At 34.9% G+C, this 21459-nt stretch overlaps 2 protein-coding genes across 2 annotated transcripts; one reads left to right on the top strand and one right to left on the bottom strand.

Moving 5' to 3' along the window:
• The first annotated feature begins 559 nt into the window (after positions 1 to 559).
• LOC128246202 (uncharacterized) lies at positions 560 to 8192 on the top strand. The gene is made up of 8 exons (XM_052964392.1): positions 560 to 730; positions 1468 to 1636; positions 2109 to 2214; positions 3576 to 3735; positions 3951 to 4095; positions 5201 to 5372; positions 6629 to 6819; positions 7807 to 8192. Exons 1-8 carry the CDS (start codon positions 560 to 562, stop codon positions 8190 to 8192), a joined length of 1500 nt encoding a protein of 499 aa, XP_052820352.1.
• Positions 8193 to 8710: 518 nt separating this feature from the next.
• On the bottom strand, positions 8711 to 20944 carry LOC128203273 (aromatic-L-amino-acid decarboxylase-like). The gene is made up of 15 exons (XM_052904609.1): positions 20585 to 20944; positions 18355 to 18418; positions 14652 to 14865; positions 14209 to 14322; positions 13367 to 13418; positions 13105 to 13169; positions 12524 to 12655; positions 12119 to 12229; positions 11255 to 11449; positions 11002 to 11069; positions 10706 to 10776; positions 10452 to 10471; positions 10180 to 10278; positions 9734 to 9835; positions 8711 to 9430 (listed from the first exon to the last, which is right to left on the bottom strand). The coding sequence occupies exons 3-15, from the start codon at positions 14850 to 14852 to the stop codon at positions 8897 to 8899; spliced, it is 1764 nt and encodes a 587-aa protein (XP_052760569.1). The 5' UTR covers positions 14853 to 14865; positions 18355 to 18418; positions 20585 to 20944; the 3' UTR covers positions 8711 to 8896.
• Positions 20945 to 21459: the final 515 nt, after the last annotated feature.

Below are 21459 nucleotides of genomic sequence, written 5' to 3'. Positions count from 1 at the left end.
GATATCTATAGGGATGGTTTGTACTGGGTGTTCCATATTTCTCGCAAATCCAGATGGATGGTAACCATGATGGTGGGTGTCGGGCTTTATATGTTTCATATTAACCAAAATGATGGTATGATAGTAGGTGTAAAGTATCGTGTATGTCCAGAAAATAAGTAAGATGACATTGTGGTAGGTATTAGGCGCTGCATATTTCCATCGATTCTGATGCATGTTTAGGGGGTCGGGTGGCGTTTGGTGAGGCCGTGTATTTGTCTTTGCTGATTTATTCCAAACCAGAAAGAAGGGTAGTATGACGGTATGTATTGGCTAACAACCATGGATGGCTTTGGTTACTGGGTTTCGGGATGAAAATAAGTGTCTTTATCTGTAAATGTTTTCGTTAAATTGTGTTTATGTGTCGAATGGCAGCAATTTAAAGTTAAATAAATACATTGCTTTGTAAGTTTCAAGAAAATACATGAATAACATAAACTAAACTAAATATGTTAAAATTTCATATTTAGCATCATTCCTTACTTCTACGTCATCACCTTCTTTCACAGACGGTACAGCCATGCGAACAACCAAGGTGACGGCGGCTGCTGTGACCGTTCTCGGCCTGGGTGGAGATTTGTTTAAAGATTCTTATCAAGCTGCAGGAGAGTGGGACAACTTCCGTGCTTCACTGCGAGCTCCCTTGGAGTACCTTATGACCGTCTATACAAATACCACACTAATATACAAGGCAATACAACCATATGTTTCTTCATTATTAAATTAGAATCTTTTACCATTATTGAACTTTTTGTGATTGAACAAGCTTTAGTTTTCAAAACAATCGGTTTGGAATAACGGTACGTTATAAATTATGCTTTTCATAGTATATGTATGTACTAACATTAACTTCGGGGCATGAATCAAATTGTCATATCAAAATAAGATAATTTCAAAAGATACATGGCAATTCAATCATATTTTTCTTCACTATTAAATCAAAATATTTTTCCGTTATTGAACTTTTTGTGATAGAACCAGATTTAGCTAACAATCAGTTTAGAATATCGGTAAGTTTTGTGCCTTTCATGGCAAACGCATTTCCTTAAATTGAATTCCTAGGATTAATGAAATATTCTAAATTAGAAATAATGATGATTTGAAAATATTTGTAACATGCTGTTCAATCTTGTATAACCCTGATGGGTTCTCGTATATAGGATTGCTATAAACCCCTTCTTTTAAGCCGGTTTTGCGAGATTCACCAAAGGAATATACACTACTAGTCAACACTTGAGTATCTATGATATTTTTGTCTTTCGCGTTCATTGGTTTGTAAGGTATTCTTGGCAATCGAACAGCACTTAAGCTAACGCTAGGCGACAGTTATGATACAACCATTTCATTCTACGTATAACATATTTCGAGTTTCAAGAGGACTTTACTTCCAGATTGTACTTCACATAAACTTGTGGTTTTCTTTCAAAGGGTCAAGATGAAGCTTACGTTCGGGGACTCTGGAATCGCCCGTCTGACGTGAAGGTCAGGACATATTTTCCTTTGGGCCTAAACACACTGGACCCAAGTGTGGGTGGGGCAGACATTGCGGCAGAAGTTTCAGCTGCACTAGCGGTTGGAGCTAAAGTTTTCGAAGATGGTACACTGTTTTTAAATATATAAGCCAAATATTTAATACCATTCTAAGTTGTCCACAGTTTATATTTAGCTTAGTCTGCGCATGTATATTTATTTACATCATAGGATAAAAGTAACAATTGTATAAATATTGAGCAGTCAATACACAGGTCGATCAAACTGAATTATTAACAGTTGGTGGCGGTTGTCTTTTTATATGGTACTTGTGGTCTCTTCTGTTTATATGCCTTTTTGGCTACACATTTTATTGTGCTTCCATTAATTTATTTTTTCATTGAAGAATATACTGGTATTGAATCCAAGACTGGTAATAATTCTCTTTGATCGTATACTATTAAGATGGCTCCTTTTTATATAATTATATATACATGTACATATATTTCACTCGATATATTTTATAATAAACATTTAGTAGACATATTTTTTTTCTTTTAAAACCCTAAATGAATTATTTGCTTCTTAACATATTACAGACGGGGCTTTCGCCCTAAACCTGACAGTGAATGCCGTAGAGATGTATTTCCTATCAATGTCGCTGAATGGCTCATACAACGACACCGACAGCCTCTACTATTCTGAGTAATAATGTTTATGAATGATGTTTTATTGTAATTTGTTCACGCTTGCTTGCCATGCACACATTATCTCTTTATGTTTACACGCATGTGATGGTGGTATGGGGGACACGTCCCGGTTAGGGAACACTTTCCGCTAGCCCCAATTAATCACCTACCCTGTGTATCCTTTCTATCTGTAAATAAAAAGTTGTCCCTTAACAGGACATACATACATTTAAAGAATTATATATATCGTTGATAAATAACACAGAAAACAACTGTACATATGCATAAAACAGTTTCTGCAAATTAGTGTTGTGTATAACATTATCTTACTTGTTAGCGATGAAGCACTTCGTAAAATACCAAGTATTCACAAGGTGTATGTCTAAGTTTATTGGCAAGGATCGTTAAGGTATGACGTCACCATTGCGTCATATGTACTTCCGTTGTGTGGAAAATTCTCAATAAAAAAATAATGTTTTTATGACTGATAGACATGTTTTCACATGCTCAATACACTGTAAATCAAAAATATCATTATTCCTGAAACTTTTATACCTCGAGTATCTATTATTGCTTGATTTATCATTTAGAATAGAGATTAAAGCATAAACTGCTGCCCTATAGTTGAAAGGTCATTTTGGAAGAACTGTCATGGCGGACGGTGCAATTTTTAGAGTTTGTTTTTCAAGTGGAGAGATTTTTCTTAGGAATAACTTGACCCCCATTTTTTATTAGCTTAAATGGTAATTTAAAGCTTGCACTTTAAGAATATATATGTTTATCATAGTCTGCATTCGCTCGAAATGCCTTTAAATGTTGTCTAAAAATAATCATTTCACATTGAATTATAGAGGAAATGACAACGGTGATGTGTAACCTTAAGCGAGCATAGTCCACAGGTAGAATGTAACCCTGGTTAGAGCTACTCTGGTTCTTAAACGTGCACCAGTGTATAACATTGTCACACGGGACCCCCGGAAGACGATAAGTATTATTCAATGGTGCGGCGGGGACTCGAACCAGCTATCCCCGGATGGGCAATCAAGTGTGCAACCAATCGAACACGACACCGCCAATTATTTATCATTTCTCTTAAGCTTAATTAGGGTGTTGAAACTTAATCTTTTGTATGAGGTTAAAAAGAATTTATCAGTGAGTAGACCATATGCAGATTAGATATTATGATTAAAGTTGTTAAGTAAATAACTATCAGGTAAAATCACGGATATTATAAGTTTTCATCGGAAAAGTAGACAAAGTGAAGTCATGTCTATATTTCACATTGTTTCTTAGACAGCCCTTTTTAACATTGAAAAATTATACTGGCATTTTAAGCATTGGTAGCTATAATGTTAAATTCCGATGTGTCACCTTTAGGGGCGATTCCCCAGATGACGAAAGATGCGTGGCTACCTGGTTATTGTACGACTTGACGAAGGGCGAGGAGTTCCACTTTGACGGGATGAGCTATATGGGGCACGATTTTGGTCGGGAGGATTACATACTCACGTGGAGCGACAGATATCCGCTCTGTGAGGTACCTGGATTCACCATAATAATAACCAGAGAGTTGATCTTCTTTCAAAATATTAAGCGATATAAATACGTAAAATTTGTCTCGAATACCCTAAAGATTCGATAGTTGGCCGATTTGTTGATTTGCAATTGACTCGGTTCGTGAAAGTGCAAATGTGCTCGGGATTGTCTGAAAATTCAATATCAATTTAATATCAAATAATTCCTGTCGACTAGGCGCTGCTTTACAAAAATACCGGGAACTCATCTTACTTGAAAAAGCTACAACGGGGAATGGAGTTTTGGCAAGGTGACACTAAACAGGTGACATCGACCCCGGATGGACTGGTTTGGTACAAAGAACAACCATTAGAATATGCCGGTATGTATGCATGATGTTGGAAAACAACAACAACATATTGGTAGGGTTCCATCTGCAGTGCCGTTGTCATGATCAATTGACTGCTAAGAAGAGCTTATGTTTTTAGTTTTGTTTCTATCGGCAGCATGTTTGAAAATTCTCTGTCAGTTTTACACTTGTTGTACCGGACATGTTACTGATATAGTTTAATAGAAAATTCAGTACGTAAGACAAACAAAAATAAGTTTCAGTGCCTAGACACGGCCGCATTCGTTTTATTTGCCCTACCGCTCATGTTCTTCAGATTTGATCATATTTATTCATTCTACAAATCTCTTTTCTTAATTCAAAATCAACCGATGTTAAGTGTAGTGTAACCTCAAGATCAGGCTGGATCAATTAAGCGCATTTATCAGATATTTTTTAACAAGCGCCGCGATAATATAGGTCAAAGAGTCTGAAAACAGAAGAAAACGCATGAAATATGCGTCCAATTTCAAATCATACAGTTTGAACAACGTACAAATACAATGTAAATGATTAACGGCCATGTTGTGTAACATATGTCTTACAATATTTGTCAAAGTAGTTTGGAACAATAGCAGTTGGAGGTTAATCTTAACATTTATTATGGTTGTATATGAATCAAAATCAAATATCAACATTTATTTACAATTCAAAATGCATGTAAGACACTTCAGTTTTACTGAAATTTAGTCTTTGTACAACAGTTTGGATCTATCAATGGTTTCTACAAATTAAAAAGGCATACATTTGTGTACAAATGAGCGCTCCTTCCCAATTCGTTAGAGAAAGTGCATGAGCAACTAAAGTTTCTTGAGCTTAGACTAGAATGTAAATAATTGTCATGTATTACAAGTTTATAGGGTGTATATTATTGTTTTTTTATATGTTAATGTCAAAGGAAACTGTGTAAAATGAGTTCTTTTTAATATGATAATAAGTGCTTTCTCTTAATCACGCGAACAATTCATAGTAACTTAACGTAAAAGGAAACTTTTATTTGTTAAGCTTTATCAATTCAGTAACGTTCTTTCGTGTAGCAGGGATGCCGATGGAAAGTGTCTAAACAATTTCTTTCCATTAAAGCCTTTATACCATTTAGGAAATGCTGCCTTCCTCGCTATGTTTCTGGCCGAACTTGGTGTCAGCGATAGCAGCTTGCGCGAGTTTGCACGGAATCAGATCAACTATATGCTGGGATCCAACACAGCTGGGATGAGTTACCAGGTTGGCTTTGGAGAAGCCTTTCCTCTCCGACCTCACCATGCAGCAAGGTCGGTTCTTACTTCTGGGTTCTATTTTATCGTTTAAGACTGTTACACGTTGTGTCAGAATAGCCATTATTTACAGATAAATATGTTTTACCATAGTAACCATTATCAAATATGAGTACGTATGTTCACTAATGAATATCAGCATCCATGGTCAGATGTATAGTGCTGTCAAGCGAAAAAAACAATGCTTGAAAATGTTTTCCTAACATAACACACGAAAACACAAATAATACAGCGCATGTCAAAACAGCTACAACTTTATCTTTACCAAAATTGTTAGCCCCTGTTCCTCATTCCGACGTATATAACAGCTACAACTTAATCTTTACCAATATTGTTAGCCCCTGTTCCTCACTCCGACGTAAATAACAGCTACAACTTAATCTTTACCAAAATTGTTAGCTCCTGTTCCTCATTCCGACGTATATAACAGCTACAACTTTATCTTTACCAAAATTGTTAGCTCCTGTTCCTCATTCCGACGTATATTACAGCTACAACTTTATCTTTACCAAAATTGTTAGCTCCTGTTCCTCATTCCGACGTATATAACAGCTACAACTTTATCTTTACCAAAATTGTTAGCTCCTGTTCCTCATTCCGACGTATATTACAGCTACAACTTTATCTTTACCAAAATTGTTAGCTCCTGTTCCTCATTCCGACTTATATAACAGCTACAACTTTATCTTTACCAATATTGTTAGCTCCTGTTCCTCATTCCGACGTATATTACAGCTACAACTTTATCTTTACCAAAATTGTTAGCTCCTGTTCCTCATTCCGACGTATATTACAGCTACAACTTTATCTTTAGCAAAATTGTTAGCTCCTGTTCCTCATTCCGACTTATATAACAGCTACAACTTTATCTTTACCAATATTGTTAGCTCCTGTTCCTCATTCCGACTTATATAACAGCTACAACTTTATCTTTACCAAAATTGTTAGCTCCTGTTCCTCATTCCGACGTATATAACAGCTACAACTTTATCTTTACCAAAATTGTTAGCTCCTGTTCCTCATTCCGACGTATATTACAGCTACAACTTTATCTTTACCAAAATTGTTAGCTCCTGTTCCTCATTCCGACGTATATTACAGCTACAACTTTATCTTTACCAAAATTGTTAGCTCCTGTTCCTCATTCCGACTTATATAACAGCTACAACTTTATCTTTACCAATATTGCTAGCGCCTGTTCCTCTTCCCGTCGCTACTATATTCTAAAACGATATGTTTACCAATATTGTTAGCTCCTGTTCCTCATACCAACGTGTTTGCAACTGGAAAGGATACAACTCGATTTATCCAAACCCAAACCAGCTCACAGGAGCTCTAGTAGGTGGCCCAGACAAATCTGACTTCTTCGAGGACGTGCGATCGAGTGTCAACATGACGAGAGTGTCTGTGCTAGCCAATGCTGGGTTTCAGTCTACACTTGCAGGTTTGGACCCTTTTTACAAAGGCTCAATTCCATATCGTAAATGGTTCTTTTGTAGAACAGCATCAGCATAGATGGTAAGACGTTTTTCGAAGACGCAACACTAAAATGTCAATTTTTTACAAGTTGGACATACGAGGTGCATTCAAAACGTTCCTGGACAAGTTGGACATACGAGGTGCATTCAAAACGTTCCTGGACTGTCTTTGTACTGCTGCCAGCTTTTGGATTAAAAAATAATGAAATCGCGTCGCAAAAAGCAAAAAAGAAAACCCACAATATTCTTTATCTGGCCCCAATTTCTCGAAACTTCTTTACAGGATTAAGCTAATCTCACTATTTCTGTTGTTCTTTAGAATGTGTTAAATTTATTACTTCAAGAATTTTCGAAATGATGTAGGCATTATCTGTATGATTATCAGAATAAACCATTTTTCATTTATCAAAATCCATTTTCAGTATGTATTTTGACTAATTGAAATAAGCGACTTAAGCCTGTTAAGCTTAAGAACTTTTGAGAAATTGGGGCCTGTTCAATAAAGATCGTAAGGCTAAAGATCGTACCTTTCTGGGCGTCACTCTGTTTTGGCGTAAGCTGCGTTTTTAATAAAATATATCATAATGACATTTATCGCACAGATTCTGTCCGTTAGTTTACGGTTGAACCCAAGCACTTTTATGCAGCGTAAGGTTTATGACATTGATATTGAATTGAAACGAGGCCCAGGACTGTACATATTATACTTTTTAATCACACATACGACAATCAATTCCTACATAGTAAATAAGCATAACTCACACCGGAAATGCTGTACTGTAAACGTTCACTCATGAAATAACGTAAGTGTAAGAGCTTGTATGCTGGTCAATATTCTTCAAAGCATTGCCCTTGAAATTCAACTAGTAAATCTGATGTTTTATAGTATACCATTTATATGAGTTCTAACAATTCATAAATCTATTCTATACAAAAGTCGGTTATATTTGCAGGATTATTCAAGTACTTCCCAACAACAACCTTTGCGCGGGCACCACGTATAAACGATGTCTTTAATATGAACAAGAAGGGTCTTGCCCGAGGCTTTGATTATGAGGCTACGACGATAACATCATCGACACCTACAACCCCTTCTGAATTCCTTGATAAGGGCTTTGGAATAACATCATCGACCCCTTCATACCCTTCTGAATTCCCTGACAATGGCGTTGGAAGTGAAAAAATGTTGCCGAATAGTAAGGACACCGAGGAATTAGTAGAAACTTTTCAAGATGATAACTCGGTACTTGGGATGATAGATGGGGCAGTTTGTTCAAACTTGTCAGTTCTTCTGCTGCTTTCAACGTTCGTTGTCCAAGTGGTGTGCCTACAAGGGTGAATAAAGGGGAAGATAATGAAATGACGTACAAATACTTTGTTTATATTTGACAAAGGTCTCTTCAACGTCGGGAGAATGTAAAACTTTGCAAATAACATTGCTGTGTCAAATATCATGAAAATGCATTATATAGTTGTGTCAATTTGAAGAATGCCAATGCAACCTTACGTCATTATTTAAAAATATGACGTATATTTATAAACAATTCTTTAATCCCCATGAACAGTTTTCAAGATGACATGTTTGGGCAATAAAAATATGTGTAAACTAATAAATATGTAAAAGACCTATCCGCCGCTAAATAACCAAGAAAGAGAGCGATAACGTTTGATTTCATCTGACTGAATTACATGAAACCAAACCATTGTGTGGTACCATTTTTGTCAACATTCAAATTGCATTACTTGATACTAGAATAGAAAACCTTTAAAGATATAGCTCACTTTTGGTTCAATATAGGAGACAAGTTAACTTCTTGCTAAATGGTTTATTGAAGAACAATAACAGTACGAATTATACGGTTTTTTAACGCCAAAACATGAAGGTTTGAATCGAAAATATGTATTTCTTATGTGCCAATAAACATATGATGTCCGTTTTTATACTGTATAATATATTATACCCAATACATTAAGATAATAAGTATCTTTAGATTCATAGATAACAGAAATAACATTCGATTCATTTATACATTTTAGACACCTTTAAACACAGTCTTGGGAAGATTCCGCACCAGCTGACGTCTTTTTTATCGTCGTACGCACAGCGTCGGCGGCGTCATCTTCAAGATCAGATTCGCTCCGGATTTTGCGTTGACCGTCGATACTTAACGCCTTCAGGACCGTACGATTGAAACCTTTCGGGTCGGACACCATTCTATGAAACAGATTTCTCCTTTCGCATGCCCTGCGGAGCGTTATACGTTGCTGGTCAAAGATCAAGTCAGTATCGAACAATTCGCGGTCGAATACTTCATCTTCGCTTTCAGTCTCGGACATTTCGAGCGTTTCTATCCTCTCTAATCCTCCTGGTCGCTCCAGCTCGGACTTGGACGACATGAGACACTCTGCTGCTTCGGTGATCACCTTCCATGCAAAGCTGATGTCCTTCTCGTCCGCATTTTCCGCGCATATGGCGAAGCGGATAACGAAGTTTTCATTCACAAGCGCTGGGACCATATGAAGCTGATGCGAAGAGTTTATTTTCTTTAGGAGACGCTGAGTTAAGGTGTTTGGTCCCTGAGAGAAAAACACACTTTTTCGAAAATAAGCTCACTACTGTTATAAATATGAAGAAGTTACAAGGCCTAGTTTTAATTGAACAAAACCTTAATTTCGTATATTCTGATATGTACATTGAAATGAAATTATCTAACCAAGTTGACTTCCATATATAAAATATTATACAGTGAACTGAAGAAAATGTATTTTTCTTAAATAAGAACAATGACATCAGAATAAACTATACTTTAACAATATATCAAGAACCGTATTACCGTATTCAAGAGCATTTTTCAGTAATATTTATATTCAGGAACACACCTTGAGTCGAAAGCACACGAGACCCATGGTGACCTCACCGATGACGTCAAAGATGTCGTCGTTACGCACGTGCTCCTCAAACGCTTTTGCAAGCCGAACGTGCTGCAAAACATGAAATTCATATTTAACAAATTATTTAAAGCGTCACAGGCAACAATAAAAAGGATGTTTACATGTATTGAAACTTGAAAGAAAAAAGAGCAGATAGATAATGTTAAACTTACTGTATTTATCATCTAATCAAAGTTTAGATTAATACAATTTTGCCAGAAAATCGCACACGGAAAATGATTATTCGGTGACAAAGGTCAAACTAACATTAGTTAACAAAGTTGCCACGTTCTTATCTGAATGAAAGCAAAATTAAGTCAGTTTGTTTTCGGAACCATCCATAACAGCAACTTAATTAACAAAAATACTGATTTACGTATTATCTGAAAACTTACCCGCCTAATGTATTTTTGCAGCCCCTCGACACCATAGCATCTCAACACAAACCAAAGCTTTAGCGACCGAAATCGGCGGCTGAGTGGAATACCCCAGTGCTGGAAACAACAAAACACGCGTTAAGCCATTTGTTGTTACAAATTGATTCGCTACTGATTCGTATAATTTATAAAATGCGTGAACCGAAAATCCCAAGTATCTCATGTAATTATAAATGTAAACAGTACACTTTTAATCTAATGATAGAGTACTTCTTTGTTAGTATACTTACTCTAAAGTCCAGTTCTTTGTCTACAAAGAAAGAAAGAATTATGTTCAAAAACTACAATAAAATAGCATTTATTAACTCCAGTTGTATGGATTTATTCTATACTCTTCATACTTTGTCCGCATTGTTGAAAGCTTTAGGGAAATGGGAACTGCACTTATGCGACTCAATTTAAATATAATTCGTGATAGTAATAATGCCAAACAAATATTCGGCATATTGGCCCATGGTATTTCAAACAGTTCACCCCCATTTACCGTCGTGTTCATGCTGAAGGTATACAGGGTCGACTGTCAGCGCACTTGTCAAGGCCTTTCTGTCCCGGACCCTGAAACGAACATTTCTTGTGAATCATTTATAAATTATACAGATCAAGTGATTTGGAAACATGCTTATGCCTTTCTTCATATATAATAAAGACTTGTTTTTCTTTGGTCTAAACATTAAACTTTAAACCGCTCCGAACAGCAGCAAAAGGTTGTTTTGTCTACCCCAAGAGTGGGTTACATTGCATACTTAATCGATAGTTAAGCAATTCTGAAAACAAACATACCACATGAGAGAACAGTCGAAATTGACAAGCATCCACTTGTTTGGATTAAAATTGATCGACGATGCGTTCTGAAATAAAAACAAATAAATAAAAAATAAAGTTTTTTTGCCAAATAATACACGTATGTTAAGCATTGCCAAACAAAGTATAACATGGTAATACAAATTTTGTTAATATACACATTATATAAAGCATAGGTACTTTCAAAATTTTAAGCAAAACATATCAAACGAACTCCAGAAACAAATTTAACCTGCACGCCTTTGGTAAGATGCTGGAACTCTGGGCAGATGAGAGCGTTTCCGGCGTACGCAGCGTCCACATGCAGCCAGACGCCTTCCTTGCTACAGACCTCGCCTAGTTCCTCAACGTTGTCAAAGGAGCAGCAACCAGTCGTCCCCAGCGTCGCCACCACGTAAAACGGGATCAGGCCCATCCGCCGATCTTCCTATGGATGGATTAGAAATATTTTAGTTCAGAAAAAAACCCATCGCCGTACAATTTTACAAAATACAAACAAGAATAATCACAAGTACCCAATGCAAACAAGAGACGTTTGAAAGGGAAAGTGAATTGAGAAATCTCACGTTATAGAATAGTGACAAAGTTTGCAAGACAATATTCTCCTTTGTCAAACTACGAATTCATGGCATGTCAATCTTCCTATGGTTGGATAAGAAATAATCTTTATTGAAAACAACAACATAAAACCACCAAGGGTACAATTTAACTAAATGCAAATACGAGTTTAGAAGTTGGCAAGGGAAAGTGATTTGAGAATTCTCACGTTATAGTATAGTGAGAAAGTTTGAAAGACTATGCTCCTTTGTCAAACTACCAATTGGTTGGATAAGAAATAATCTTCATTTAAAAAACACACACAACATAAACACATCGATAGAACAATTTTACTAAATGCAAATCAGAGTAAAGGAGAGAAAGGGAACGTGGTTTGAGAAATCTCAAGTACTAGAATAGAGGCAAGGTTTTGAAGACTATATCAGTTTTTCCTTTGTCAAAATACCAATTCGTGTCGCGCCCATATAACCAAAGCTCAATCAGGTTGATGCCATTAGTCTAATATAGTGTACTTTGGATTAGTTTTAACCAAACTCGCCTCAATAGCGCGTTCGAGCGTGTATCCTCGCAGTGAGTAGTTTTCATCGACGTCGAGCTGTCTCATCTTCACCAGGCCAATCATGCCCGCCTTCTCTACACAGGAATGCGCCTTAAACGGTTTAAAATATTTTAATAAAGCCAACGTGGAATATGGACCTTCATTTTAAACTTGATTATTTTATTTATTATTTTATTTATTTTATTTTTTTATATCTTTTTTATTGTTATTTATTTTTTTATATCTTTTTTATTTATTTTTTGGGGGTGTGTGTGTGGGGGGGGGGGTTAAATTTTAAGAATTTAATATAATAATAGAGTTGGTAACGAATGTTCTTTCGCGGCGAATGTAATTCAATAGAAACAGACATAAACAACGACAATTTTGCAATATTTGCCTATCTACCAGTTTGGACGAGTAGGCGACGAGTTTCGAGAGAACGTAACCGTCGTCGATATATGGGTATGGCTTGACTAACTGAATAGCGGCGTGGCGTGAGGCCAGCAACGTCACAAGCACACATTCACTTGCTGAACCCTAAAAAGTGAATACATTTAACAAGTCAGACAAGTGGGCAACCAACTTCGAGAGGCTGTATTCATCGGTAATATAGCTAATGAGTATGGCTTAATAGAAAAGCACGTCTAGAAAAAAGGCTTATGTCAACACCAGCATAGACTTGTCCATTAAACAACTTTGTAATTAACGCGAAAAACAAAACATTCAACTATTTTTTTTCAGAATACAAGATACAAGGTACAAGAATCTTTATTTCAAGTCGGATATATGTTTACAGCAAACATTAGCTCAAAGAGGTTTTTTCCGACATGGATTTTCCGTAATGAATTAAATAAATTATATTATTATACGACCTTAAGACTCTTAATGATTAACGGCCTAAACTTATTTACTGTGGTAACATATATCATTATATACTTGCATTACTGTTAAGCCTAAAGCTTATGTCATAAACTATTGCATTGTACCTGAATGACTCCGCCGCCCTGCCCTCCCTCGTGCAGGAACACTGATGGCAAGTTGATCAGCTTGCCTGGAAGACAACGACTTAATACGTTTAACTGTCCTCCAAATGGGCCCATAAACAAATCACATGTCAACACCGTAAGAATATTTTGTTATTTGATATGGACAAATAATACAGTTCTTTAAGAGCAAATAATCTAGTGTCTCCAACCGTTCTAAACATTCTAAATGTTTTATCAAAAACGTATTAAACGTTTTTCCTACCTATCCAGTCCAGAACTAGGATTTCCAATTCGGTACAAGCTGGACTAGCCGCCTGGATATGTAAACGTGAAGCAGATATATATAGTCAAATATGCATCCGTTATAAAAAATACATATATTATGTTCCAGTGAAAATACATCGTTTATAAACCTTATTATGAACGCGATTACGGATTCTGACCTGCTGGCCCCATTTTCTCGAAAGTTCTGAAGCGTGACAAGCTGAAGAAGCTTATTTAATGAGGCCAAAGTTTGTACTTAATATTTTAGTAACTAAAAGTTAGTTTGTCATGATTATTATTTCAAAAGATTCCGTTTGTCCCAAAACGTTTAAGAATGTAGACATTACACAGTTCAAACAGTAACATAATAAGTTAGTAAAATAGTAAGCCTAGCTTAAACCAGTTTTAAAGCTGGACTCTCACAGATTTACCGTTTTGACAACTCTTATTCGTTTTTGTTGTCTTGGAATGGGCCAATTGCTGCGTAAATATCTGTAAAGCAGTGATTAAAGACTGCTGACAAAAGATCAGAACGCAGAGTTTCATATTTCCGTGCGATAAATTTTGTTTTATGGCTAAAAGCGTTACTAACAATTAAAAAGAAATGCATAAAAAATCGTTTTTTGAACTTAAATATGAAAATCTGCGTTCCGATGTTTTGGCAGCAGTCTTATATCACTGGGTTTCTTGCACGTTCGCATAAATTGGCTTGTTCGAAGGCAAACAATAAAACAGTTGTCAAAACGTGCAATCTGTGTGAGTGCAGCGTTAAGGGATTTAAGATGTTTCAAGCAATCGAGGCCAGAAGATACGCGGCAAAAGCTAAGTTAGGGCACGTACCCAGGAGAATCCGACACATCCTATGGCGTTTGAAAGCATGTCTCCGAGGATGGATGGGAAAGAGTTTCCAGCGGGGAAGTAGGCGTGGAACTCGGGGTGCTGCCAGTGCGTCACCTTCGGAAGATTTACAGGTGGATTGTTTGAAATTCTAGTTCATTTTACATTTAATTTCTTTATTTTACAATGATGTCAAGCAGCTCAACGACAAACAACATAAAAACATTGCTTTGTTTAAACCTTTCATTTGCGAAACCTTTGGAAAGTACTGGTATCAGAACTGGTTTCAGAAGAAATGCGTTTAAATGTGAACATTTATCCGGATAATTTATACTAGCATATTAGCAATACCCTTTTTAGTCCGTATGATAATGCCAATGAAATTATAGAATAAGTCAGATGTTCAAAAAAGTATGTTCTATTTAATGATATTTATTGTATCTTACCCCCGGCATTATGATTTTCTCCACATCTGCCATGATATCTTGGAAATTTTCTGCATGAATTGGCGCATGAGAAGGAAGCATATTGCGCATATAACCGGGCTCGACATCTGACGTCACGCTGCGCTGTGGTAGAGTGCGCATATATTGCGCAATGTAGCGGACCATTTCAATACCATGTTTTTCGAAGTCGTCTGCGTCCATTTTCTAAAACACTCTTTAGCGAAACGTATACAATGATAATTTATATGCTAAACCTAAACTATATGTAAGTTGCGATTTTAACCGTCATACCAGACGGATTACATGTATCTTTATAAATTTGATTAATCTTTCATTCACTCAAGTATTTTCAAGTTTAATTCAAACATGCTACACTGCACTCAAATCACTTTTTAAATTGAATTAATTTCTGAACAAAAAATACAGGAAGCTTCTTAACATTTACTAATTTAAGTTATGATTCATCCCAATAACTGGTTCTCGTACGTAAAGAGATTTCAAAGTTAAAATTTAAACACATGTGAAAATAACTTCAATTAACACGGTTGCGAAATAATGGCTCCAGCTCTTTTAGGAGCTGTGTATAAAAAAGAGCCAATGACACTTCCGAGCTAGAACAAAAGAAGAGTTGAGTGCATTATTATACAGCGTATTGGCTCAGCCTCCACGCTTTGGCTTCAGCTGAAAATTTGTGAAAATGTTCTACTTTCGTTTGTAAACATGCATGTGTTTGATGGGAGAATCGGTTTTATAACTCCATAAACAATATGTTTACAAAATAAACGAAATACGTGTGACGATTAAACGTATTCATATGGCACTGCATTCCCCGATTTCTCAAATAAGCCCTCATAATTGTGATTTTAGATAAAATAACGAGTCACACTTCCGTTTTAGATGATATCCGTTCTTTTGCTCTAGCTCGGAAGTGTCATTAGCTCTTTTTTATACACAGCTCCTAAAAGAGCTGGAGCCACTGTTTCGCACCCATGATTAACAAACTAACAGTTTCCTTACTATTGCAATGTTTTCTAAAAAATCAAGAATTACACGTTTGTCAAAGATTATTTAACTGTTTTAAATTGCGATTATGTCGTAAAACTATTTGCTTTATTATTTTTAAAAATTACAAAATATGAGACTGCTGATAAATATATATACCTATTCATTATTATCTTAAACAGAAACATTATTGTCCGTTTTTAATTTATTACGATTTAAATGCCAATTATACCAGTTTCAAAATAATCATTTAACTCAGAATTGTTTATAATTTATCTATTAATTTTATGGTAGATTTTATAAATGCCTTGTATTAACAAAACAACTTCACAACGTCAGATGTCGGACTTTGCATTTTTTGTTATTGCGTCCACTTCAAAGCAAAATATAGTTTAGTAACATCCAAACTGCAGTACTAACGACAACAACAACAACACCACCACCACCAACAACAACAACAAATGATCAGTTGATGTCAACTTATCTACCCTAAAATTATACTAGAAATAAAAGAGGGGTTAACTTATCTTATGTACCAATTTCACAATGTTATACTGTGCTTGCTTTATATTGAAATTGAAAATTGTTTTATTAAAATGTTATGTGTTTTTTACAGAAGCATAGTACATTTTGCTTTATGTGGACTGTTGAAAAACAAAACAAATAAGACTATCATTGTTTCATGAAATGAAATTCAACTATTGAGAACCGGTTTATGGTCAGACTAGCATTTATTAATACAAGACAGCTCGAATTGCATGGCAAAACATTCAGATCTTGGTTTTGTCTTACACTTTCTTAAAGCTGCACTCTCACAGAATGACCGTTTTTACAACTTTTTTTATTTTTTGTCTTGGAAAGAGCATTTTTTTTCGTAAATATCTCCAAACAAACGAAAAAAGATTGCTGACAAAAGATCAGACCGCAGATTTTCATATTTCCGTTCGTAAATTAATGTTTTATGGCTTAAACCGTTGCTAACGGTTTAGGAAAAATGCATAAAACATCAATTTTTGAACTTAACATAAAAATCTCCGATCTAATTTTTTGTCAGCTGTCTTATATCACTGGTTTCCATACATTTTCGCAAAAATTGGCTCGTTCCAAGACAAAAAATAAAAAAGTTGTCTATACGTTCAATCTGTGAGAGTGCAGCTTTAAAGCCCCGGTACCACTTAAGTATGCCAATACTATTGTGTTACTATTTCATTAACCCATTATTATATACATGTGATATTCTCATGTTACTTCATGCATGAACTAACTATATTTTCTAACTTATTAACTATGCACATATGTATTATAAAGTGTTTCATATCTCACTTGCGGATAATATATTGAAATAAATGAATGAAATGGACAAGAAATACGGCTTTGTTCTGAAATCAGTATAATTATGTTTCTTTCACCTATAGCAAAAGACATACGCATTCAAATGTTGACAACTTTTGTTTCGTGTCTATGTTGGCGTAATTCGTTACAATTATATTTTTTGTTAAGTTCCATTATATCTCCAAAAAATGGAGTAGGTAGGTAGGTAGGTAGGTAGGTAGGTAGGCGTTCCTTTTTTCTATTATTTTTTGTGAACCGGGATTTTGTATCAAACCGACTTATAACAGGGCATAACCCTTTTTAGAAAATTATGAATATAAAAAGGTCAAATTATAATAATCAAAATACACATTGTTAGGAAATAACGAAAACAAAACTACACTGCGACAAAAACGGTGTGAGGTCGAGAGGAAAAAATGTGGTCGGTCGGGTTTGTGCATTCTCATTCATCAGAAGTTCGGTCGTGATAAATGTGGTACGCATAGCATCATTACCCTAGTGAACGAGAATGGGTTTGTGGAAACAAACATTTTTTACGCCTCAGATGAGAAACAATATTTTTAAATCCAAATAAATCTTCTTTCTGTTCTGTTCTTTCTATATAGCCATGTGAAAGTATTGTATGCCGCCTTGGAATCTTGCTGCATTTTCACGCTGTTTGGCCGATTGATCAGAACTTTGTTACAGTTAACAACGTGATTAACGACATCGTTGTTAACTTTTAAATTTAAAATACTTGACGATGTGCTCATAGATTTAAATAAAGCTAGCGCTACTGAAACAGTTCACTATAATCTTGTAAGATTACTGTAGATAACATGTGTATCCGTTCAAATTCCAGAGCAATTAATATTTGAAAGTTAACAACGATGACGTTCCTTTCGTGAATTTATTTGTAGGAGTGATTTTATATCTGGCCTTCATGACTTTATTATATTATTCAATATTTTCAGAAATGTAATAAATTTGATTTCGCAAAACTGCAGCTAATTATTTTTATAACCAACTGCGTACATTACGTAGGTCACACCTCTTTTCATTACCTAGCTATCTACGTATCTAAAACAAGTTCCCAGAAACAAAGCAAACACACAATAAAGCACACGAATTCATTAGTTGTCTACTTCAAAGAAATATGTAATGTGCTGTTAAAGAAAATTATTCGTCCATTAAATATCAAAATGCGCATCAGATATATTTGTCTGTTGGGAAGCGACTGGTGAACATGGAAGCGGGCATTAGACAGATAAAATAAACAGGATAAAAATCATTACAAGTGATTCTGTGGAACTGTAAAGATTAAAAATATTATGAATAAAATGAACTGGTATGCTCTAGAATAAAATGAATAAATAAAATGGAAACCTACCTTAGCAGCTAACCTTTGTCAAAATAAATTCCTAGTAATCCCGAGTTTCTGGCTTCCCGCATTGCTGAAAGAGGTGACGTGAAACTTTCAGACTTTATATGACACTATTTATTACACCCACGTTTAGCACCAGTCCAAGTACCAGAAGTCTTGGACAGGTTTTCAATTTATTCGCTCTCATCACCCACTTCATATACTAATGTCCCGTACAAGACGACATGTTTTTGACAGGAAGTGTATTCAAGCGCGTGCATTTACCGCGGAGATGTTAATCCCGCAGAAAATCTGGAATTTGATTGGACATCTTTTCCGTCTGGACTTGAAATACTGAATGAAACTCCAAAATATTCCTTTCCTGTTTGTATATATTAGTTTACAAGTGAATACACATGTTTAAGAGATAAATCGAGAATAATTCTTATTTCCATACCGTTCAGGAAATAAGGATAAGTGCATATAAAAGCGTCACCGTCTGAAAATAATTATCCACTTATGTAAACTAGGTCTTGCGACGGTTTCCTCTCTGACGATATACACAAATTGTGCAAAAAAGATTGCTCAAAATATAAGTTTTTTTGTTTTTTTTTAAACGTTCGTTTTCTTGTAAAAGCTTGATTATCTTATATAAAGGGTTGTGTTGTTAATGAACATATATTTAAACGTTCCCACAGAGAATACTATATAGACAACATTGATTTGCGCAAAGCCTTAATGATTTATTATCAGAATATGCGCTAAATGCGAAAATCAGATGTTCAGATGTACAAAAGTTCGTGTTATATACATGTATATAAAAGACAAAAGTTGAAGAAGGTTCATAACGTTAAATTGTATGGACCCTTTGTTACTAAGCCCTGTGCTTAAAGTTAGCACCTTTGTTGTGGTTGAGTATTAGTATTTAGTGAAGTGTACGTTCTTTATCATTAATAAATCGACTTTTATGCCACTACCTATTCAGTATACAGCGTTTTCTTAATAAGTGTTCAACCTTTATGCACTTAGATATCAAAAACAACGGACGCGCCAACTAATAATTGTCAGAAAATCTGGAAAAGTGAAAACAACAACAACATGAATTAACTTAGAAATGCTCATTGCAAAATTATAAGGCCGTGAATTGCAGTTTCCTTTTTAAAAATGATGGTGCTAGATTAAAGTGACACTCGTATATAAAATCAATATATGAACATTTATAACAATCATAAGTTTTGAATGCTAAAAGATTTACAATGATCAACCATCTCATCTCATGAGGTAGAAATACCATGTTTTCTGCAACCTTCTCTCAGATTTATAAAGGTATTCTTTATTGTTTTCGATTTATTCTCCTTTTCGGTAAATTAAGATAATTGTATTAATTATGGTATAAGTTCTTTAGGAGTAAGAGTGTATCTTTTAGTTTTTTAAGCATGGAAGTATTTACAAATATAGCATTGAGATTTTGCAACAGGGATTATTACATGCATGTAGAACCAACGATGGTTTGGAATAGGAGTACAATTAATAATAAAAAATGAGGAGATCAGTCGCACTTGAACGTTTAATAAGTAAGGTATATCCAAGCCTAGATGGATGTTACTACATAAATAGAAACTGATATAAATGATTACCGTTGGAGTTACTTGATTAATAAGAACCAAAGGGTACCAACATTTTAGTTGTTTTTGCAAAATGTTGACCGCTGAAAGATGGATGCTGGTACATATATTTCATGTATACCAATAGGTAGAGCCAACATGTCATAGAAGAACTAGAATGGTATGACATTTCTTTTTAAGATACACTCTTACTCCCAAAAAGATTTTCCACAATTAATAAAATTGTTTTAATATACTAATAAGGATGAACAAATGTCGAAAGCAATGGTTTTTATGAAGGATAGTGAGTTTAATTTGAAAGAAAGGTGCAGAAAACACGGTCTTTCTACCCTAGTAGAAACGATAGTAGATCACAGTTAATCTTTTAGCATTCACCAATCATTTAATCTATTTTTTTGCATTTTCAGCTATTGAATACACGGTTACAATCTTGTTATCAGTAAATATTTTTTTCAATCAATGCATTATTTAGTAAGTAGCTAAAGATTAATCACTCAAAATTTATGTTTGTTATACACATATGTGATTTTTAATAAGATTGTCACTTTAAGAGGGTAAATTGTTATGTGTTTCTTTGCTAAAACTAGCGTAATTTCAGGGTAACATTTGGAAATTTCTTAACATATACTCACATTAAATACCCCTATGGTCCGTACGTTAAAAATATCAATGATACGTAGAAGTCGATTCCTCTTTCGATGTTTCCGTAACTACGAGTTGAATCGAGTAGCGTTATAAAATCAATGCATTGTGTGGATTAAAAATCGTTGACACTTTTATTCACGGTTCTGAAAGTAGCCCTGTTATCAATGTCTGTACCGAAAACGCGTGAAGATCATCGTTACACAAGCACTAGTACTGTATTTAGAGTGTTTTCCATCAATCTTTATTATATCAAGTTCAGAGTATAGAAATTTGTTTTATTCTACGAAATGAAATGAATATCAAGTGTATATTATTTTTAAATCTTTTCAACAAAGTGGTTTACGTGTGAACAGGGAACATGCATGCACATTTCAATGACTAGGTTGAAAATATGCTTTGGGTCACAAAAATGTAATTTAAGGGGATTAAAAGCACTGAATAGCACAAATTAGTATTCATTAGAAAATAAAGATTACGAACACGATTCGGTTGATCTAATCGTAATGGCGGGATCGGAAAAGTTCATGTGAAATATCTGTTTGAGAGGAAGGATCGCTTGTACATTGTCTGGCATCGTAGCCGTATTAATCAGATTTAATCAACTGTAAATATGAAATACAGGAGTCATTAGTTTCAGTTGCGTAAGTATGTTCTTTTTCATTTTGAATAAAACCTGCATCGTAATTCTATACTTGTGCCGTAAATGCACTTTTATAATTTTTGTTTTTTTATGTGATCAACCTTTCTGTAACTTAAAAATAACAATAATAAATTAACAACAACAGAATGAAGTTTACACGCATGTCTTAGTTTTATAAATCTATCGTTTAACATGTAAAGGATTTGAAAGTAAAAAATAAAT

Source organism: Mya arenaria, chromosome 9, assembly GCF_026914265.1.
Source record: "Mya arenaria isolate MELC-2E11 chromosome 9, ASM2691426v1".
In the NCBI taxonomy this organism is placed as follows: domain Eukaryota; kingdom Metazoa; phylum Mollusca; class Bivalvia; order Myida; family Myidae; genus Mya; species Mya arenaria.
Note: the sequence above shows the minus strand (reverse complement) of the source record. Positions and strands in the feature narration are given on the sequence as shown.